This window comes from Anabas testudineus, chromosome 2, assembly GCF_900324465.2.
Source record: "Anabas testudineus chromosome 2, fAnaTes1.2, whole genome shotgun sequence".
NCBI lineage: Eukaryota > Metazoa > Chordata > Actinopteri > Anabantiformes > Anabantidae > Anabas > Anabas testudineus.
Window position 1 is genome coordinate 29,287,370 of NC_046611.1, and position 24,678 is coordinate 29,312,047.

The 24,678-nt window shown below is 38.3% G+C and overlaps 1 protein-coding gene across 2 annotated transcripts in view; it reads right to left on the bottom strand.

Annotated features, from left to right (window-relative positions):
• The window catches only part of plppr5b (phospholipid phosphatase related 5b), a 68,586-nt gene that overhangs the window by 37,198 nt on the left and 6,710 nt on the right, over positions 1-24,678 (bottom strand). Inside the window, exon 2 of one of the 2 annotated variants that reach the window (XM_026363273.1) lies at positions 19,427-19,615. In XM_026363273.1, coding sequence (XP_026219058.1) covers positions 19,427-19,615 — 189 coding nt within the window. Of the gene's footprint in view, positions 1-19,426; positions 19,834-24,678 lie in introns of those variants that run through there. The other variant, XM_026363274.1, reaches the window with a different exon arrangement.

Below are 24,678 nucleotides of genomic sequence, written 5' to 3' on the forward strand. Positions count from 1 at the left end.
AAAAAATGTATTTTTAAATATGAAGAAGAGCCTTTTTCTGGGTTTCTGTCACCCACAATATTCTTAGTTTTAAATAAATTGAGCAGAGCTAACATTCCAGATGGTTTCCTTTAATATTTGATATACTGTCCTATGTCTGCAGGCCTGTTGATCTGTTGTGTCAGAAGGTTTGGACTGGATTCAAACAGCCTCTCTAGCATGAACCAAATACATTTAAGATCTAGATTTTCGACCAACAGGAGTACTTAGTGTGGTCATGTTGTGTGTGTGTGTCAGTGTAGCTGATGTGTCTTTTTATTGGTTTAGCACAAATATGCATGAGGATCATTTTATTAAAACTTGCACAACCCCTATAGAACTTCTACACAGAATTACCTCTGGTGTTTGGAAGGCTTCAGAATCCAACACATCCATTAAAAACCTTTCAACAACTTAATCATCTGTGCAAATAAAGCTGATAAATCACTGTAAACATTTTTTAAGGAAATAGGAAAATGCAGACAATGGACATTTTAAGCATGACAGTTGCTAAATTAAAAGATGGGGTTGTTCAAATAAGAAATTACATGTACACTGAAATTAATTCATTCTCTCTGGATGTTGCCCAAATGCTGTGGGGCACTCTTTCATGCTAAATCCTATACTGCATTTAAATCTCATATTTACAAGACAGCCTTAATAAAATCAGCCAATCCAGAATGATTTGTTTCTATGGGAGTGGTTAAACCATCATCTTGTCCCTTTCTGTGTTGCCAAAATCAGTGCAATGTCAATATGTGGCAGCTGCTGCACTTTGCTGCCAACAGTTCCACAGATTGCCAACCACTCAGACTGCAGCCATTTGTGACCTCAGAAATAATGGCAACCACCAGTTCAACATTTACTACAATTCCTGTAGCTCCTAGATCAAAATTGCACACTGTTACCAGAGACATCGTCCTGACAGAAGCCCAAACGAGCTACAAGGCTCTCTGGGTTAACAGCTACTGGCGCTGGGACATCAGCCTCCTACTATCACAATTCATCACTGAGGGCCATGACCATCCCAATCACATCTCATGTATGTTTGCAACAGATTGAATGGAAGTTACAAAGGAACACTGTATTCCAATGAAACTCAACTTTAATTTTCCAGAGTTGGTTTTATAGGTAAATGTTAGATAGAGACAGACATTTACAGTGTGAATGTATGACAACGGAAATAAAATGTGAAGGTACTCATGTTTCATGATGATAACAAAATGTATAGAAGCAATTCAAAAAACATACATTTAAAATAGTAGGAGTGTTGGGATTAAAGGGAAGTAGAATGGGTCCCCACACGTCAGCAGGGCCACCAACTTGGAGGCGTCAGTAGCCACACGTGAAGTGAAGCGTTTGCTAAGAAGGATTTGCTCTTTGTCATGTTGCTGATTTTCAAATGCAGTACGAGCTTGCAACTATTCAGGGTGACGTCCTTTGGAGATGTATGTTGGATTGTTTTCTTTCCTACACCCTTACTGTGTCCTTGCTATAGTAAGACTAAGAGTCCGTAGGATCTAGTAAATCATTCTTAATTATAAGCCTAAATCAGTATAAGCAAACCCAGCTCACCTGGTCACAAGTTTTAGAGCAGTTGGATTTAATCCAAGTGAGACATTATGAAACCGCTTGTATCATAATCAACTTGTAACAAATGCTTAGAGAGCACTGCAAAATAAGAAGGTATCATAAAATGCACTAGAATACTAAAAACAAGTTCAAATACTATCTGCATTTTCAGTGTGACAGCAGGAAACTTGTAGATTTATGGTGTTTTTTGTGTTTTTAATAAAAACCGCTAGAGTGAGCAGCTGAAATCAACAAATAACAATGAAACAGGTCTGAGGTCATTATGTGGACAGCCTTGCTGCATCCTGCATGTGTGCTGAGCCTCTGCTGCTCCAACCCTGATGAAATAACATAACATCTTCATTTTTATGTAACACTTTGATGTGTCTGAGATGAATGAAAACAGGATTACATAAGAGAAAACAAAGGCAAAATAACACGTGCTAAACCTGAATGTTTTGTGTTTTTGGCAATGGAGGCACTCACTGAGTCGAAGTGTCAGTTGCCTCATCACTCAGCGTTTTCAGCTGTTACTATATGTATGTGGGTTAGAAGGGAATTACTCCATCTAGTCAACTCAGGAGGCCATTATCATATGCATAACCTTTGCTGCCATTTTTTAAAATAACAAATGCAAACTGCATTAGGTTTAGGTACAAACTCTATTTGGTTAGATTTAGGAAAAGGTCATGTTTTGGATTAAGAGAACTGCTCACAGTACAAAAGTATCAACACTGACCCCATTTAGTGTCTTGAGTGCTCAGATCCAAAGGGGACAGTGTTAAATAACCACCAAGACAAATTGTGATCCGACCGTTCAAAGCACTTGCTGAGGTGGTCTCAGACACATTAGACCACATACAGTGCTTGCACCTGAATGATGTGATGACTTTTGAATCCTGTCAGTTTGGAATGGGTTGATTTTTCCAGTAGACATAGTTAACTTTATCTGCACTGCAAAAGAGCTGCAGAAACAAAAAATGAAAAAATACACAAAAAAATACAGATTTCAGAGTGTTAAGTTTCACTGAATCATATGAGTGTGTTTAGTGCCTGTGTGTTAAGATTTGAATGATCAGACAAGTATAGTATAGGAGAAGTTTTAACTCTCTCTACTGTAACTCTCTAGGACGCACCATTTGGAGGCTTTTGTCTTTCTCTTTTGGCTTTGTCCTGCAGAATGTTCATGTCTATAAAAGGTAACATCCTGTAATTTAACAAAGGTGTCAGGAACAATGGCTTAAATTACGGAGCAGCACTGCGCACATCCCCCTGTTATATTAATCCTATCTAAATCGAGCTTAAGTTTCAGTTAAAGTCAAAGTTCTTGAGGTGTATTCACTGACAATAGATTAACTCTTATTAAACAAGTTAAAAGTAATTGTGAAGTAAAAGGTTAAAGCGTGAATGTCTGATGACAATAGAGAGCAGCTGAACTGTGAGCCGGGTAACAGATTAAAGCCACTGACATGTCAGAATCAACGATGAATGTGGTTTAAATGTCATTTGAAGTTGAAGTGACAACAATTAATTACTTCACTTTGTCAGCTGAAGTGTCAGTAAAAGTGTAGGCAAGCTGACATTCTGTGTGGGAAGACATGCTTGTCAACATTTTGATGAATAAATTGTGTCTTTTTTTGTCCACAGCACACTCAGCACTGGGTTAATGAGAGGCTATGATTGTGTTACTTCACATGCCTTCATTACACTTTAAATAGAAACCCAGTCTTTGTCTAACCCAAACCAGAGCTTATTTAGTTTGGTCCTAAAAATCTAATCATTATATCTAATCACATTCTTCCCCTAGATGACTTAGCACTGGCCTAAGTAACACTGTGAGGAATCTCAGAGTTATCGTAGCCAGGATATCTCCTTCACTTCTTACATAAAGGAAATCTCTAGAACTGCCTTCTTCAACCTGTGCAATATTGCTAAAATTGGAGCATCCTGTCTCAAAGTGATGCTGAAAAACTAGTAATTCACTATTGATAGGATGTCCCAAGAATTAGCAAGAGAGATCATATTCCACCTACTGCACAGCTTCTCTCCATTGGCTCGATGTAAAAGCCAGAATAGAATTTAAAATCCTTTTCCTCACATATACAAAGCACTTAATAATCATGCTCCATCTTATCTTAAAGACCTCATAGTTCCATATTTTCCCAGAGAAAACACTCAGAGTGTTGGTCTACTTGTGGTTTTCTAGAAATGGGAGGTGGAGACTATAGTTATCAAACTCCTCTCCTGTGGAACCATCTCCCAGTTCAGGTTCGGGAAGCAGACACCCTCTACACATCTAAGACTAGACTTTAGGCTTTATAAAAAAGGAACGTTTTTAGTTGGTCAGGTGACTCTCCATCTCTTAGTTATGCTGCCATAGATTAGTCTGCTATACAGCTGCTATAGTCTGATACACTGAGGTACTATCCATTCAAATGCTACCTTTGGCGCGTCATTAACTTTGTGTCTTCTCTCTCTCGTAGTTGTGTTTCCTCCCCTCTGTCTCCTTCTCTCTGTACTCCTCTGCAGGTATCCTCAGAGCTGTATATCTCTAGAGTCTAGTTACTGGTCCTACCGACCTGCCCAATGTTTTTGCTGGTTGTTGTTATTTTGTGTTGCCTGCTGTTCTTTTCTCTCTTCTCTTTCCACTCACCCCAACCGGTTGAAGCAGATGGCCGCCCACCATGAGCCTGGTTCTACTGGAGGTTTCTTTCTCTAAAGGGAGTTTTTCCTCTCCACTGTTGCCTAGGGGTTCCTGAAATGGGATTGTTGGGTTTTCTGAATTGGTCTGCAGCTTGTCAGTCCTGCACGTCATACACCCTCCATTCACCCCAACTACTCCCTTACGTATCACTTTTGTTATTAATGTATCTCTTCGTTCATTCAAAAACAATCTGATAGTATATTAAGTAGTAAGATAAACTTTCTTAAAAGACTGTACAAATCCTGTATATGAGTATTATATATACATTTAATGTATTATGCCTTTGTATAAACCTGAGGGTTACAGTAGTAACAGCAGTACTTAACTGCACTACTCTATTGTAAAACCTGTAACGTGATAAGTCAGTTCAGGTTATTGGCTTGTCATAGCCAACGCCCACAGTAATTCCTTTCTAAATAAACATGTAGCTAAATCATTTCCTTCTGCAGCTTGAGCATAATACAAGCTCTAATGAAATATGTATTGTGTTAATGCATATTCATAGCAACAGTGGAGAAACATAACTACTATGATTTGCTCAGCAGGGGGCTGTGTCTAAAAAAAGAAGGCATGTTGGGTGCTAGAACTAGAATCCAAGTTGGAGTTGCCATTGGAAACCTGCATGAAGTGTGTGTGTGTACGTGTGAAACTACACATTTACTCTACACGTTCCAGTTATGTCTGATTCAGTGAGCCTTTATCACAAAGACCTAGATGTTAAAGTTGCAATTCATGATCATAACCCCATAACTGCATGGCCCTACTTTTCACTGGTAGTGAGCCATAGTGCAGGGCTGGACGGGCACCACTGGCTAAAGTTTATTTTGTTCTTAGTAAATTGCCATGACCAGAGGCCTACAATAGGACAGGATAAAAACTACTGTGGATGATTGCCACAAATGACCAAGAGTTGTGCTTCCACTTCCAGTTCATACTGAGTGCTCCCGAGGGATTAATCTTTAACCTAGAGCTTCAAACAGCAGGGATTTATACTGACAACTCACTGGAACTAAAATTTCCTAAACATCCACAGTTCAACTGAGGTGTCTAAACAGTAATTTGATTTCTGACTCCCTCAAAAGGAACTAGCTATTAACGTCAAGGGTGGTTTATGTACTGGATAACCTTTTTGCTTCAAACATACAATTATCATTTAAAACCTGTATTTTGTGTTTGTTAAGGTTACCTATGAGTTAAAAGATGTGTTTAAAGATATGACAGTTACACAGTACAAAAAATCACCTATTCATCCATCATCCTAACTGTTTGTCCTCTTAATGGGTGCCGGGGTGCTGGAGCTTATCCCAGCTGTCACTGGGTGAGAAGCAGAGTACACCCTGGACAGGTTACTTGTTTATCACAGAGACTGACAAACACTCACATTAACACCTATGGGCAATTTAGAGTGACCAATTAACCCTAACTGCATGTCTTTCAATGGTGGTAGGAAGCTGAGCAGAGCGGAGTACCCAGAAAGACAGAGAAAGGCATTCATTTATCTCCCATAACAACATGATGCAATCAGTATGCACCTTAATAAGCTCTCGTGTCTTGCATTATGATTAAAACTGATAAACACGTGTGCTATTCATTAAACACCAATAGACACACATACAAAAAGATGCTATTAATATAATTCAGCACTCTGAGAGAGAAATTTCCTCCTGGGCAAACAACTCTGTATCTTAATCCCCTTATAAATTCTGCTGATTTGATTTGCTTCTTAACCCCGTGTGTCACATATCTCAAAAAAACTGAATGTGAGTTTTAAAGTAAAGTAAAATGGTGGTTGATTTCAGTGTTTTAAGAAAAGAGAAGTAAATTGGAGACTGCAATGGATGGAAAGGAAAGATTTGGTTTTGATTTGTAAATTAGCCACTGGGAACAGATCATTTATTGGTCATAAAGAAAGTCTATTCCTGTATTCTGTATTTCGACAGGTGCCTCTGGGCAGCAGGAGATGTAGTACAGTGAAAAAGGAAAATATCAAATGCCAACTTTGAACTTTGCATCAAAATGCTCAAACACATATTGTCGCTAGGGTAACATAGCAACACATTTATATGAGCTAGATAAGGGAGCAAACACAAACAGGTAAGTAGAAAACATTGTTGCATGATGCCTTCACATATGGAGGGGACACAATATTATATTGTAGGATACTGCACTTGCAGCTTAGCATCAGGTTAGAGTTTGAGACTAATAGTTCATTAACACATATAAATACAATGTAGTTGGCTGTAGGAGGTCTCTTACAAATCTGTATCTCTGGGGGTGCACTGTGTTGAGAACATTACATATGTACATGCAGTGCTCTGAAAAGACAATGATTTTTTTTCACAAGACGTTTCTTTTTGCTTTCCATATAACGCATCAAAAGGCAGTAAATAACTAGGAAACCAACACTGCTGCAATCAGCATTTCCTTTATTTAGTCTATAATTTTGATTTTGAATGCAGAAATGTGAATTCCCCATATGGGCCCTAGGTAAAAGTTATTTTACCCGTCAGTGCTTTTTCCTGTGTAATTTTTTACTTTCATATACTTCGTTTCATATGTATGTGGCTCTTGTTTTTTCTTTTTTTGTTGTCTCTATTGTGGCCACAACCAACATGTGGAGCTTTTTTTACAAGACAAACTCAACAAACTGATCATGGATCAGGTTTGGTGGTATCCAAGTCTTAAACATAAGTTCTTGCTGTGAAACATGTGACACAACGTGCCTATTGGAAGTTCAGCCTCGCAAACTTGTCCATACTCTACCAACTGCAGCTGGATTATACTGCCTTCTCCTCAGCTGCTGGCAACATCCACTTGTGTGTTTTGAAAGGTACACCAAATTAAAATAGATCAAAAATGATGATTTCCCCAAGACTGCATCTTTCTGACAGTAGTAAATATTTGGAGTGAAAGTGGTATGCATTATGCAAGACAGACATTTTATGACAAACACCAGAAAGCTTGCTACTGGCAGCTGAATCTGTGAAAATTCAGCCGAGCTGTCAAAAGATACAATCTGGACAAGAAATACATGTGAAAATCAGGTATTAACAGGGACGCTGATTGTGAGCTACACCTGAGAATGATCTCTGAGTCTCTTTAGTGTCTTAACAGCGTGATAAGGTAATGATACCATGAGCCATTAAGTACCATTATTTGCATGCATTTGTCTGTCACACTAGAGCTCGAAACAGCAGAAATTACACCATAGATAACACCATGCAGACAGAGACATGGCATCTACCGTATAAGGCTGTTGGTTTTGTGTATTTGTTAAAGCAATTCTTTTCAAAATTTCAAATGTGTTTCTTTTTTTACATAAAGGTCTTGAAGTCTTATCAAAATGCTCCTAATGCCATCAGGCCTTTTCCATGAAACTGCTGACTGATTAAAAAAGGAAATTCAGATAAATATCTTTGGGACTTGAGCAATAATTTCACTGGTTTTATAGCTGCTTTCATTCATTGTAGCTTAGTTCATTTGGTCTGATAAGTAAGATAGATTGTCAGTGTTCACATTAGAGGCTTTAATGCTCAGTTCTTAACTTTTACCCATTTGGTGTTAATTACTTTTTTAAATGTGTAATGTTTCATGAGTAATTGATTACAGTTTGAGTAATTTATCCAACATTGCCTTTTAACGAGGAGCTGATAAAGCACAAGTTCCATTCTCGTCCCGTTTTTTACTTCCTTTCAGCAGCACAGTTGTGTCAGTGCCTTCTCTCTCATGTTGGAATGGACTCCAGCTGATCTGGCATATACAGAGATAATAATTTATAGAGGGATTTAATCTTAATAAAGTAAAGAAAAAATACTCATCAGTCTTAATTATGCTTAAATAATTTCTCTAAAATCCAATTTTAAGTCCACCCTGTCTCCTGAAAATTGAGTCCCTATGCAACTAAACTGTCTATTACGGTCTATTATTATTATATAAGTATTATTATTATATTATTATTATTATTAGTAGTAGTAGTAGTAGTAGTAGTAGTAGTATTTACTATTATTTATTATATTATTATTAATAGAGTATGTTAATATACATAATAATAATAATTATTATTAATATTATTATTATTATTATTATACTTTATTGATCCCCTTGGGGAAATTGTGGTTGGACAACTGCTAGATGGTATGTCAGCGCTACACTACGGGGGTTTCGGTGTCTTGTCCAAGGACACGTCAGCAAAAATTGAACCTGTCACCCTGACCTACTGCCATCCCAAAACTTAGAGATTTGAACTCAGATCACTGGATTCAGAGTCCAGACTAGTAACCATTACACCATGGAACAGCTAACTGATATATAATCATCGTATTTGCTACTTGCCATTTAAGTTAATTGTAAACATATATTCATTATGACAGAAAATGTAATCAGGTTGCAGTTACATTCCCCACAAAGCATATTTCTCATTGCACTTTATTTGTATAGTAAAGTCATTTTTCAGAGACTGGGTTGTCTCGGTTTAACACTTGGAACTACCCTTTACCATTATCACTTTTATTATTACTGTGATTGGTCTTGTATATGAGTGTTAGTCACCCACTTCAGACACGTATTGCCGTGATATCATTGAGGATGGCATGAAGTGGCTGAAGGGCTGGCTGATTTTTCAAAAAGCCTGAGCAGCACTGTGACAGCCGCAGGCCATTTGTCCCACTTTTTCGTCAGCTATAACACAATCTGACAAGGCCCTAGTGACAATGTGCTGCTTGTTTAGTCCCTTAACTACCTCTATGCCCTCTCTCTCTCTCTCTCTCTCCTTCACTATATAGCTAATCCCCACTGGCCAAGTCAAGTTGACAGGGCCAGGGTGACCTATGCTTCTTATTTACTCAACTGTTACTCTAGCCAGGACTGAACTTGTGTCTTCTTCCATCCTCTCGCCCTTAGACTCTCACTTTCACACCAGTTTCACCACTATCATGTCAGGAGGATGATCTATCTTCATCCGCACTGCAAGGCAAAGTGTTGCCAACAGAAAATGCCACTGACATTGAACCAATATTTGGGTAAAACGGCGCTGGACATTATTCCAGCCTCCAGTTATGGTTTTCACAATAGACCTCAATGTCTCAATATGTCTGCATTCACAAGTTAATTGGGCTTGCAGTGGCAACAAGTTTTAACAGGAGTGATAGAGGACGAGACAATGCCTGACATCTGAACAATAAAGCATCTGAGAACACTGGTACAGAAACTCCAGGGACAAAGACGGGACAGAGTTTTCATTTTTAGCCATTGATGCATGAATTAAGCCTTGAGCCTCTGCAGTCCACAGTGATCAATGGATGTCATCTTGGAAAAAGCTATAACCAGTGAACATAAATCAAACGGCAACCACTACCAAGAGATGTAGGCAATGCGGAGTGCCCTAAAATACAGCTTGTCAAATACAGATGAAAAGAAATCTGAACAAACTGAAGATATAGGAAACACACATCTATTCCAAACCCTGTAGAACAAGTAACTGCAACAGTTTAAAAGTAATTTAGTCTTTGAATTCATGTCAGAATCACATTGCTACTATACAAAGTCCCATGATTGAAGAGAACTTCACAATAATCAAGCTGCTACAGAGTCCAGAAGAGGCGAACAACGATTGACCTTTGCAAGTGGTGTTGAAAGTTGTTTGATCCACATCAGATGTGGGTTGACAGTTTTGGCATCATAACACACCGGTCTAAATGAACTGAACAAAGCAAGAAAACAGGGCTCTACTGTGTCTATGTTTTGTTCACCTGCTTGTTTATAAAAGCAATTCAATCTGTGATTGAGGCAAAGTGAATTGGTTTTTTTAACTATCTTCTCCGCCATATTGAGATTCTTGGCTTGATTCCTTAGAGAGGTTCACTGGGCTATTACAAATGAGGATTCCCATTTATAATAGACTGTGTGATTATAATGGAGAGGTTAGGGTGGCACATGTCTCTCTTGGCCCTGAGCTAAGCTCGCTCTTTCTCTCATCACTTTTTAAAGCTTAGTACAATGCAGCAAATTTTGAGAAGCCCCTACAGTCAGTGTGTGGACGGGCAGGGTAATTGTAATGTTGATCAGAGACCAGGCACCTGTACAAATGTGGGGTCATACATTAATAAAGTTGGCTGAAATTGAAGGACCACGGGATCTAACCACAAACTACACCTCTGGGCTGCCGGAAGACCATAACACAAATGTCTAATGTAACTCATTTTAGAGAGTTCCAGTTTCAAATGGAGTCTGAGTTTAGGTTTAGTGGTCTAGTGGTATAGAAACCAAAGCCACAATGCGAACTGTGGCTTTGGAGGAGGCTGTGTATTAAAATTAATTAAATCAGGGACTATATTTCTACGCACCAAATATGTTTTTCCCAGTGGTTTTCAAGAACATATTTTCTAAAGGGAATGGAGGAGAAGTTTTTTGCCCTGACATTTACTTGCCAGCCTTTATATAAAAAGGGACTGGAAGAGGCACCATTCTGGTAAAAGTTCGACTTTTCCTCTCCTTTTTGGTAGCTTTTACTCTACTTATACCAGAATACTTTACTTTTTGATCTTTCCTTCTACTGAAGCACACTGGCAGAGTGCACTCAACTTCAGGACCCTCAAGCAAGTCCAGTTGCCACTGAGTGGGACCTCTGCAATATTAAATAGCTGTAAAACTGATTAATTTTCAAGAGTGGTTTTAAATGGTTTTGAATGGCACACATGATGTCCTCCTGCTGATGCCAGCACATTTAGATGCTTATTTTAAATGTCCTAACTACCACCTAGGTCCAACATTTTACACAAAATTTAGTAACTACAGTACAGGGGCATAGCTGGTAAAATAAAACAATGCACTGATACTGGATACAGCAGAGAAATGGTTAATGCCTACATACCAGTAAGAAGCTGTGGGTGTTTTTGGGACATTATTTCACTTTCCTTTGTAAGTTTCACAAAACACACATAACACACAGGTACCAGATGAATCAACACTATATGTTAGACCACCTCTCATGTACTCAAGTAATATCATAGTCAGCCTGTATTGTGTTACTTCAGGACAGTGGATAATCACTGCTATGAGAATTGCCAGTTTATCAAGGAAATGCTTCTTTGCAAACACCCCAAACAGTTCCAAATCAATTCAGTCAACTTATTATGGAGAAGGTTCCAATTTAATTAAGCCTGTTTCTTCAATAGTACCATAGATCATATAGTCAGTCTATTAGCTGTCAGCTATTATAGCTCTAGTTGAAAACAAAATCTGTTCTGAAGTGGGTGAGATTGCATTGGATATTTAGTGCAGTCTAACGCAGTGAGTCAGACTTTTATTTACTCTGGTTTCTCTCACCTTTGCCTCTCTATTTTTACTGCAGCTAGTCCTGTAATTTCCTTCATATTCCTCAATGACCTTAAACACTTAGTCACAACATAACCTGTCTCACAATGGCTTTTAGATCTTGCCTGTTCCAACATGTGTGGGTGCAGAAGTGAGTGTCTCTGCCTCATTCGCTAAAGATTTCCTCTTTCGGGTTGCTTCGTGCTGGCCTCTTTTATTATGAGGAACTGATGACCTGCCTAAGAAGATCTGAAATTTTGAATGTTTGTTTTTTAAGAGGAAAACAACATTAACATGTTATTTTAAAGAAAGTAACAAATGAGAACCATGAAAAATCGGTCAACCTTGAGTGGAAGTGAAGTAATTATCAAGAATGCGCAAAATAAAAAGAAAATATCAGAGACAAGATACAAATGTTCTTTACTTCCCTTCAGCTACACTGTTGCTATTGGATTAAATATTTTGGCAGGAATGTTACTGATATGCTCACTGCAATTAAAATTTGACTGAAAGTAATTTTTCGTCAGGAATCTGAAACTGAAAACAAAATCAGGTGCCAAACGAAATGCTGATAACACCAAAAGTAAGTCATTAACCAGAATTTTCTTCCGAGGCAGATTTTTTATTTTCCAGTAAACAATTCCTCTTACTTAATTCTTGGCAGCGAGGATGGGATGTTGGTGTGCCGCCAACGTATCCACTGGACTTTAAAAATCAGGGAAGAGAATATCAACAAAGGTAAAAAACAGTCATGAACAAAAGGATGTTACTGTGGTAAGATGCCCCAGTGACCCATTCCTATGGATTTCAGCTATTCACATAATATTTATACTAGGGTATTAGCTGGATATTACAGACAAAGGGCAGCACTTCCACTGTTAACATTCATTCATCACAGAGGACCACCATTAGTATTGTAGTTGTAGTTGGAATAATTTTATCTAAGGCTAAATTCCCACTACACTACACTTCAAATTCTCTGCCTCTTAAGAATGACTCTGTTCATTCAACTGTTCCTGTGTGAGCCTCTTTGTATGTGTCTTTAAAGGATTCTCAACAACACAACAAACATCACCAAAAAGAAAGAAAATAACAGAAACAAATTAACAAATAGAGCAAGTGATGCGGCGTATTCTGTGATTAGTTGTGTCGTGAAACCATGTCGCACAGTTTTAAGATGGATTTTCTCCTCAGTGGCTGGATGCTGCAGGCTGAGGCTCTCTGCCAAACTCTTTGCCGTGCAGATGCACATCCATCTTGGCACTTATATTCTTGGAAAGGAAAACAGTTTACTGAGAACAGTTTACGAAGCCAATACACTGTAACACACTTTCATTGTTTGTTTGAGTGGAGCTAAAAAAGCATAGGGGCACCCCGTTGTCTTCTACACTGCTTAAATACTGGGTAAGAATTCGAAATGTGTGTCTATTAGTTGTTTTTCCAACTTTGTTTAGCTGGTATCACCTAGGATCTGCTATGAGGAACACTAGGGGGGAAAAAGTGTCATGCAATTAGCAATAATCAGAATTTCTGTACATTTTGTAACTGTGAGGAGCTGTAGCTTGACTCTTTTAATCTTAGTTTGCGTGTTCAGTCCCCAGGCCAGCAGGTGATGTGTGGGCACGAACATACTGTAAGATAAACAGCGCTTGCCTCTTCATTAATCATGTAAGAAACCCCGTTTCCTAAAACGTTCTGCTCACATACAATAAAATAGCATTAGCAAATTAGAAACGTAATGCCTCTGGGATAACACCTGTTACCACCATGACAAGATGGAAACAACTGGGAAATGTCAATATAATATTTCTGATGTGTCGATAAATTACCAGCTTCCCCCTAGTGTTTACTACAGGATGTACTAAATGCCAAATGGAACATTGCTAATATCCAAGCTGTTTAGACTGAATAGAAAAAGATGTGCTGTGGATTATGGTTATCATATTTTGTAAACTTAGCACCTACATTTTATCTTATATTTGAATGCCAGAGCGGTTTTACATTCCCTATTTATACCGTACTGTGGGAAAGGTCTCTACAGCAGTGCTGCTTAGCTATCCCACGTCAATCTCATTTCCTTCAATTATATTTCTATAAAACTACAACAACTCCAAACACAATTACAATTTTGTAATAAACATTGTGATTATGTTCTAGTACAACATATCTTTTTATTAATGCAAGGCATGTTGTGGGGCTGTGGTTGGGGTAGATGGTGGATGCATAATGTGCATTATTGACAAAACACACACACAAAACCCAAGTCCCATGATTGGTTAGGTTTAGGCAAGAAAGCCACTTTGGTAAGATCTGGTAAAATTTGTGGTTTTGTTAAAAGTTTAATGTAAGTTTAACATGTTATGCATAAAGGGACAGCTACTTTTTTTTCCTCTTTTAAGCCAGAAGAATTTCTTTCTTTAGCACTAACCAAGTGCCGTGAGTGCCTGAACACTGCCTTGATTATTTGTGTTTTATTATGTTCTTACAACAGTATGACGTTCTTAAACAGAGATTCTCTGACTGTGGCGTGTTAAAATGAGTCTTTATTCAAAATACACAGTCACAGTGTGGATTCATGAGGTTACACATGCACCATGTTGTATCACACGAGCTTAATATATAGCAGAACAGTCTAAATTGCATATATCCCGTAGATTAATGAATCAATCTATCAATCTAACACATCTGACTTCTAAATAACATTAATGTCTGACTGTTGTTGAAGAAGGAGACTACCTTAAAGTAACTAGTGCCACACGATAAGGATTTTTAAACTCACACTTTGTGATTTTGAAAAGCAAAAAAACGTGATTATTTCAGCTGAGGAAATATTTTAGCAACATCCCATTATGTAGAAATGTTAATAGCACAAAAACCTTGCGGTGGGGAAGAGAAGTAAGGACAATAAGTGCATCTACAGCACACCCGCCTTGGCACTTTTATTCTTGGAAAGAAAACAGTTTACTGAGACTAGTGGGAGCCAGTATAACACACTTCAAGAGCCCTTGGACATGAATAAGTCTGGTTGTAGATGTACCACAAATATTTTCTAAATGCTTGAGCTCCTCTCATGTGACTACTGACTCTGCTAAATGTTGTCTTTTAGTTTGCAGACTTGAGGGTCATAGTGTCAGAAATTCAATTTAGTTCTGAATGAATGGAGTTAATAAATACATTTAAAGTACATTTTTATTTATAATGACTTTTTTCAGTTTCATGTTATTTTAGTGACCGATGTGGGTTTTTCTTTCTTTAATGGAAGGGTACCAACAATATAGGATAGTATCCTTGGATAAACTCATTTGATAAAACCCTCTCTAAACGCGACAGAGGGACTGAGCTGTCCAAGTAGCCAACTGCGCTAATTCAACATATCACATTTCTTTTATTAAAGTGATGTGTTAGTGTGAATCACTGATCAACAAGTGCTATCACAGTTTTCAAGGATGCGTCCTGTCTGTGCGCAGACAGACATATGGCTTCAGTAGAAAACAGTCCAGTGGCACCTTTTGTCAATGAGCTTTAGGGATTATACAGGGAGACTGGGGCATTGTTTCTGCTGCAGTGTGTCAAATGTATTCCCTAGAGCATTTCTCTATACAAGTATTTCATCTTTTTCTTTCAATGATTTAAAGTATTTGTCAGAACACAGAAACACAAGACTGTTGTGGATAATGTAAAGACTATAGATACGTTTATACTTTCATGATAAGCAGTAATCATTTTAGCTTTGATTTGAAGAAATCACGCTTCGTCTGTCAAGTTCGCCCGGCTGTTGTACCTGTTGATGCCCTAAGAAACTATAACTTCAAATAGTTTTACATAGTGTCTAACTCAGTGACATATGGACTGTAGCAAAACACTTTGCTGCTTTCTGAACTGCTCCTGTCTCTTTAAGATTATTTTCAGATTTACATTTATTAGCTTTCTGTAGAGAAGTGACAGGAAGGGAGGAAAGTGAGAGACAGTGAACAACATGAAACAAAAGCCTCAGGCACAAAGACTGCAGCTCTCACATTCTCCTCTACCATTATTCAAAATACACTTTAAAAGCCTTCCAGTAACTCCATGGGCATTATCCTTCTTGCTACCTTTAAATTTTGAACATCTACAGGAACTGATTACTTCATTACTGACAGTAAATTTAACACCACCAGAGGAACACAGCTAAGAAGAAGTGGGGAAATGATCAGTCAATTAAACATATTACTGTGGAGAAGAAACTGAAAGAAGCAGAATGAGATGATTCAATGCACTGATGATACTAAAGCTGTGGGACTGTAATTGTACTTTATTTTAAGTAGAATATAGATAATTTCGCCTTTGTTTGTGCAGAGCCAATGCAGGGCCAGTATGGATAGAGGAAACTTTTTTAAAGGCACATGTGGTGTTTATTTTTCCCCTCTGGTCTTTAGCATAGCCTGAAGAACAACTACTCACTTACCCTGTTTCAGAAGCAGGAGGAGGGGTTCACATTTACTGACAAACAATGTACCACTCCATACTGAAACAGATGAATATACATGTAGAGAGATTGTAGCCCTCTATTCACAGTTTCTGTTTCTATAACATCACATATTACTTACTTTACTGTAACCCACTTTGAATTGATTAGACTGACTGTCCTTCCAAACAGCCATCAATGTCACTTTAGTGCAGTTTGCAAACTTTCAGACACTGGAATCTGACTAGAATAGATAATTCATTATTGTGAATTCACCTTATTCACCTGTGTTTTGACTCGGTGCCACATGCACCTTGATGCTGCCAGAGATAGTCACTACATTATCAATTATGGATTAATCCACCGCTTAAAGTACTCCCAAAACAAATATGCATTTCCCTCATGCTTCAGTAACAATTACGTATATATTTATGAGCACTGACTTGACGGGGGTTCATTCTTAAAGCCTCATACAGAATAGGGAAGTCATAAAGTACTGCAGAAAGGACTAATGCATCAGAGGTTTCCCCTTGTTTGTCACAAATTAACCGCTCTTAATGGGTAAAGCTACACATTAGTACATTCAGTAACCTAGTAAATTACAGCTCTCTAAAATGCTGGACATCATAGGCCATCAGTTGTTTTTTTTTCATAGTATAACATATTTTTGTAATCATTGGGCAACAGAAATGTGTGCAGGACTCAGTTTGAAATATAAATGTTTACGTACCATATCATTTGGAATATCAACCCAAAACAATTAAATTTCTTATTCCATAAAGTCACTTAGATTACAAATTATTTCAGGTGAATTTCCAACTCTTACTAATTACTGGTAAATGTGATTGTTTTCTATTCTTGGATATTTTGTAAAGTAAAGTAAAGTAAATCAGTTAAAATAATAACAACAAACATTTCTAGGTAAGTTACAGTAAAATTTCCAACTTTTTTTATTAAATTAAATTATTATTTTATTTAAATGTTTGTAATTTAACTTTAATTTGGGCAAATTACCTGATAATTGTGCAAAATCAATTCAAACTGGTTTTACACTAAATGCAGCTATTACATTAAAATTGTGACATAAGGCTAAATAATTATTTAGTGATTAGACAGCTGTAATTTATTAGGTCACTGTACATTCAAACTACAGTTTTGAGAAACATTTAAGTCAATTTAACTACATTTCATAATTTGCACCAAAAATACCTCTGATCTAGTCACGTTTTCAGCAGGGAAACAAACCAAAAACATAGCCTGTTCTGTCCCATTAAAATGACTAATACTTGGTCCACATCTGTGCTCATGTTGCACCGAGGCTGCACACTCCTACACTGCATCTCAAAGACCCATCATCCATCCTGAATGAGAACATCCCATCTTAATAACATCAAAAAGTAGTATGCAGGGTAATGAAGACTCTGTATCTGCATAACTAAGCAGAGGACATGAAAGCAAACTTTTGCTGCAAGATCTGCTTAAATATAAAATTGCAGCATTGAAGATGTGCTCTGTTTGACACGCCAGTCTGCACTGTGTTCATTTATCCCAGTGATTTCAGCTATATGTGTATGTGTGTGTATGTGTGTGTGTTGTGGTTGTAGACAAGTAAGTAGGCGAGCAGCTGAAACAAATAAAAACGAAAGAGTTACTGTGAGGAGTTGCTCAGCCTGCGCTCTCAGCTTCAGACCAGCTACTGCAGCAGTAATCACTGCACTTAACATTCAAGGTGCACTGCACCCCTGTTGTCTGCATTTCATAAGTTCATTGCACAATCATCTTGTAATTGGCAGAGCTAATGAAAGCACAGTGAAACATAATTCAAGCATTATTCATTCAGGAGCCATACAGCTCTTATTGTGAAGTCTCAGCAGTCCACTTCAAATCTGATACTGTTATTTTGTGATTATAATGGGAAGCAGAGATCAGAGGCAATCAGCAGGAAGACTATCTTTAAAATAACATGAGTATTTAGAACTTGTATTGTATCTGAGCTGACAGGCTGGTTACCAGTAACTCATCGGTCGGATCAAAAAAGAAAATCCAACCAGTCTTTGCTCAAGACTGAAGAAATAAAGTCGACACACAGGAAGGTTTCACATCTTTTTCACTGAACTCTAACACACACACTTTCAAATTTGTTCTTTGTATTGATATAATGACCACTTGCTTTAGTCATTGCATTCAAGATCAAAGCTTATGCCTCTGATGTAATCTACAAGGAAGATGTGTCTTTTATTGTTATAATGTGAGATACAGACACAATAAGCCTCGTGTACGTGTTTTTTTAACCCTCAAACTCTGCTCCCATTTTCAGCAACATCATCCATTAGTGTTTTTCTTTTTTCTGTGTGTGTGTGAAAACAAAACAGTTGCTTAGCACCAAAGGTAGACAAATACAGGCCAGCTGATGAACATAGTGGAGTTTAGTTAATAGCTAAAGAAGAAGGCGTTTCTCTCGGAATCTGGAGGAGACCAAAAACAGAGCAAGAAGGAGACGACATCATCAGGACGACATCTTCATGTCCTCTTGATGAATGTCACTTTATGAGGTTGATGAATGTAATAACATATTCATAAAATCATATATATATATGACTTAAAACCTTACATATAAATGTTATTTACAGCTTGTTATGCTTTGGCCACAAATCAAATCTGCAACTTCTAAATAAAATTCCATTCAGGATGCGTAATTCTTTAGTAATTCTCACTGCCCATAGTTGCTCATGTTTGTTGGCTTGATTTTTAAGAAATCAACCACCCTTCACATATAATCTTCTATCATCATAATTTCTAAGAAGAAAGAACAAGTCAAAGTATGCAGTATTCTACATGTTGGAATAAGTACTTCTTCAGACGACAGCTAATAATTCACATCTCTCATTGGTCCAATTTGAAGAGATCACATCAATCCAGATAAACAGGTCAGTTTCCTATTTGACCTTGTGCTCTGAATTAGAGAGAGAGTTCAGTTTTGCAATTAGTATAATTTTAAATATGATTCAGTTTCATCAGTTATTCCCCCAATTACCACTAATTGTTATTTATTGATTTGAGAATTATTTGGTTAAAGTCAGAAATTTTCTAGAGCCCAAGGTGACATCTACGAAAGTTAGAGTGTCAAAAACATTTATTCCAAGTTTTGACCATTTGTAGGTGGATGGATGAAAAAATTATATATCTGTGTTACAGCAGTTCTTATGTAATAGTGTAGAGAAGAAGCAAAAGCAGAATTAATGCGTCTTCTATATGAAAGCAATATCTCGAAATAAAAGATTTATGAATCGGAGTGTTTAGTGACCTAGAGTGTGTTTAATAATTGAGTCAACCTGCAGGTCTAGTAGGTGAAGTTTGATGAGGGAGTGAGCACTCACCAGCAGCGTGGGCAGCCCAGCCACCACGGCATACAGCAGGACGGGTGGGACGGCGCTGCTGTCCTCCGGTCCCAGGTAGGGTTTGGTGTAGGTGGTGTCGTAGCAGAAGAAGCCCTGCACGTGCACGCTGAAGGTGTCAGTGTATTCAAAGTAGTAGGCCAGCATGACGGTCCCGGCCATGATCACCAGCTGGAAGTACAGCATGATGCAGACGAAGAGCGAGAGACATTTAATTAAAATAAAGCCTTTTCACCCTCTGTCTCCCTCCCTCTCGCTCTCTCTCTCTCTCTCCTACCCAGCCTCCTCCTTCTCCCCGGCGGTACCGACTCCCACTGACCGGCTCATGACGGCACAGCTGCACATGAGGAGCCACTCTCCGATTGTGGTGGAGGCTTGCTCAACCTGCCTTTCTCTAGTCGCTTCTGCTGCAACTACGGAGTGCGCGAGTGTCAGTGAGAAAGAGTGGGGGAGAGAGACAGAGAGAGAGACAGAGAGAGAGAGAGAGCGACAGAGGGTGTGTGAGCGTGTAAGAGATGAGGAGGCTGGGCTAACCCCCCTCCCTATGTCTGTGTGTGTGTGTGAGTGAGGGAGCGAGAGAGACAGATTAGAGAGACATGTAAGCAAATAGGCGGATTGACAGCTCCCCCCAGCTCTGTGTGTGTCTGTGTGTGTGTGTGTAAACTGGACGTGGAACCAAGACATGCCATGTTTAATCAATTTAGGAGAAGCCGGGAGAAACGCAGGATGAGAAAATGAAAGGAGAGATAGAGATGGAGGGGGGGGTGTTGGTGGGAGGGTCATACTGTATGTGTCTCGACCACCACTGAGAATCCCCGCTCTAAAATCAGCTCATATTTCATCAGAGAAACGAGTCACTAAAAGAAAACTGAATGAGCAGCTGCATGATGTCATATCCATCAGTGCAAAAATCAAAATAAGAAACTAGGCAGAGTGAAGCAATGCTTCCTGTAACGTGTTGCAAGTTATTACTTGTAGGTAGTGAGAAAGTAAAGGTTTTAAGTTCAACTAGCAAAGACCACGATGTAGAAATACACATTATAAGTTATAATCTTCTTATCACTAAATGTAAGAGGCCATTCTTCAGCACCAACTATTTATCATTTATCTCTTTGTGAAGTAGTTTGCAGTGTAGCCTGATCATACTGCTCATACTGCTGCTGTTTTGCTTACTGTAGCCGTTCACCCTGTTCAACATGGCTGTGAAATGATCCCATGTTAATGTGCTCCCAGTGGAAGTGATGTGGGACACAATCAACCACTTTAGTAACCTGAGATAGCAAATCCAGGAGGGTTTTTGTCAGAGGCACACCATCAGGAGACATAAGCCAGACAAATGTTTGGGAAAAGAGGCCCCCAGTGGTCACTACTGTTGGCATATTTTCCAATGACAATTGTAAATGCCCTACAACCTCCAATAAAGCCACTTATACAGCGCACTGCTGCTGCCAAAAAATCCCTGCATTAGGCACAATGAAATAATCCTACCAGAAACAACCAAAGAGAGAAAGAGGTAAGAGGGACAACAACAGCAAGACACTGATTAACATTATCATCACTATTCTAAATATACAAACTGTGAGGAGAGTGACTCAGTGGGTTTTTCTTGTCTGGACCCCCAAGAGTCTAGGATCACCACTGCTTTTTGTATCACTATCCCTGCAAAATACCACTTAACACTAACAGTAGTTTACTCACATTGTACAGTAGACTGTACTGTACGGTAGATGGTGTACTTTTTACAATACATTTATTTGAAAGCTTTATTTGATTTATAAAAACTATAAACGACTGAAGCTAAAACTGTTATTTTACAATGATTCATTCAATGAGTCATTATTACTCCACTTTCCCAGATATTATACTCTGATACTTGGTAATATTTATATATTTTCAACTACTGAAAATATCAGATGCAGAATTAGATGCAGATTCACTCAGAAATATGTTTTTGCCATAAAACAAGTCTGGATTTTCTTCTTAATCTGGAAATGTATTTAGGAACATGTTGCAGCCAGTATAAAAATAAATATAGGTATAAATATAGTAAATGTGTTTCTCCTTAGTTAAAACATTTTATATGGTTGTAGATCCTGTGTGAGTCATATTATTAATATTAGAGTATATTCTAAAACCCTCTTCTGCTGTTTCTGAATGTCAAATGTTTATGGTTTTTATTGTTGTTGTTTGTTTTTTTCATTTTTGCCTTGTTTAACCCACAAATTTTAGGTGTGGTACAAACCCCCTGTTAGAGTTGGCACTGTTCATGCATAGTTCAAGTACCCTAGAATAAGTTGGGATAATTCTTGCCACATGCAACATCATCCGTACTGTGTACATTGATGTTTGTGTTCAGTTTCTGCCGTGCTTCTAAAGTATACTTTTTTGTTTCCCTGTGTTATCCACAGTCCTTTATTATTTTGTCACAATGCTTCAATCATTTCCACTTCCTGACATGTTGGAATGATTGTATTATGTTCAATACCCCCCACTGGTTCTGCAGTCATTTCTACTTTTTCCCTTATATTATTTCTGCTGCTGCTGCAACCCCATTCCTCCAAATGGATCACTGAAGCCTCGCCTTATTTCATACTCCACACTCTCTCTGTCTGACACTGGAAACGCATTTATCTGCTTCACTGACACGTTGAAATCCATAAGTGAAGGCTGTCAGAGGAGACGGAGGGATGGATGGAGACAACAGGCATACATAGATGGAGATAGAGATACAGAGGGTGTGTGGAGTCGAGGGGGGTGCACACTGACAGCTTTGAGTAATGGCTGTCATTACTGTGTCACTCTGTCATCAGTCCCCATTTTAATACTAAGTAGGCCAAAACTACATGGTGCTGGCTTCATCATAAAAACATACCAGAAAACTGTGTGACGCATTCACCCCACATAATATCACCAGAATAGTGTAATTACAGTAAGATTTGTTAAATTCATGTAATAGATACAAAGAGTTTAATGAATACTAACAGTTCTGTGAGGCTGTTCTTACACCCCATGCTCACAGCGATGCTACCATTTGTTAACAAGGTAATTTTGCTTTCACTGGAAACTTTTAGGAATAATAATGTTCACCAACAAAGTTCAGCATGTTAGCAATTACCACTAAACACAAAGTACAGTTGGAAAGAAAATGTTTTTAGCTTTACATGCATTTGGTCATAAACCGATATATTCGAAATAATATTTTTAATTAGCGCAAAGACAAAAATCTGATTATCATCAAAGGGATTACACTTCATCCCAGAGTCCTGCACCGGGCTTGGCACCTACAGGTAAAAAAATAAATATAAACAGTCTGCAGTCTGGTTATGTTTTAAAGTAGTTATACAACAGTAAGATAAACTGGTGTTAGCAGACTGGTCAGATGGGTAGGAGTGAGCGTGGGTCCTACGATAGTGGGTTGCGTGCAGATTTGATTCACAGATAGATACAGGTAGCAGGCTGTCTGATAACCGAGCTTTGTGGGAGCAATGACTTATGTTCCCAGAAGGACGACTGATGAACCAGTGGCAGGACAAAGATCACACAACACTCATTAATGAGTGTGGAGATTGAAGGGTAGTTTGTCTAATCTGATGTTACATAAAGCTACTGTAGCACAAATTGCTGATAAACTTAATGCTTCTCAATAGATGTCAGAACACTGGATGTCAGATGCTTGACCACAGACCGATCAGAGTACCCAATGTTGATCCATGTCCACCACTAAAAACACCTACAATAACCCTGTGAGCCACCAGGGATAAAGCTGCATATCTGTATCTATGTATACTATGATATGTGAAATGAAGAATGTGCGTCTCAGAAGACACAGAAAGCCACAAATTCTATATTTACTTTTTAGGAACTAGCAAGATGCTGACATAGTGAATCACGTAGAGGCACAAAAAGAACATTCAGTACTACTGTCGCTGTACAGAGCTTTGAATTCAGCAGCAGCCATTTCAGGGACGCTGGCCAAAACGACATCTGCAGCACACGACACAGCATGATGGTGGCCATGCTACACATGGAGAACAGTCCCAGGAAAAGTGCTTTGTTGTCCACAATACTTAGAAATAGTGACTTTGCAGACAAGCACATATAATATGATTCACATGTGTGATATATAACGTGTGTGTATATATATATATATATGTATATATATATATATATACACACACACATGTTTTGTCTAACAGTGACATAATGTCTTTTACTCTGTCTTGATTTTTTTCAGTTATATCAATAAACATATATTTAGCAGACTGACATAAAATAAAGAGAAACTGCACACACACTGCATATTCCGCTGCAACTACTGTTTATATGCAGTTTGTGCAATTTGTAACACAAACACACGTGACAAATCATAAAGAAAGAAGGCTCCAAATCCGGACACAGTCGGACTCTGTAGAGCTGGAGGTCCATCTGTCACTGTCCTTGTCAACCTTTTTGCAGTCACTGCTTTATTGCTAAGGCAATTAGTTAGTATTAGACATTCCAAGTTGAGTACATGTTAAAACACCCAAGTAAATCACAGATTAGTAGCAAACAACTTTAATCTGAGGCACCGGAACCAAGGTATCAAAAAGTAAAACAAAAGGAGAAAACAAAGGCTCCAGTTTGCTGTTGGGATTTCAAGAATCTGGTAGGGAAGCAGCAGAGAGGACGTTACGTTGCAGAATACGGCTGGTACACGATTGTCACCTATGTTGTACTGAGTTGAAGGCACAGATCTCAGCTAAAACTAAACTATCTGCATAGAAAGATACCACTAGAGGGGTTAGTCAGGTGAACTGACCCTTTACAAGAGGTTGGGTTGATAAGGTTCAATGTTCTACACAACCATTTTAAAATATTAATATTATTATGTAATCTGTCTCACACTGCAACAGTAAATATGACAACAGAGCAAAGCACGAGGAGCAGGAGACTCGTCTACGTTCTCCCTGAGGAGCGACTGACGAGCTTTGTTGTCTGGTGGATACAGGTGTCTCACTGCACAGCTGCATTAGAGGATTAAAAAAGTCACTTGTAGAGAACATGAAAGCACAATCAAACACGCTTCAGACTTTAGGCAATAACACGTTAAAGCGAGACCAAGGATTTGCTTTAAACGGTAAACAACAAAAGGCTAAATAGTTTGAATGCCTTCCCTTGTTCTTAATCTTAAGACTTGATTCGAAAACTCATATTCATACTGCATCAGCTGAGCTGGATAAACGTGCAATTTCTAA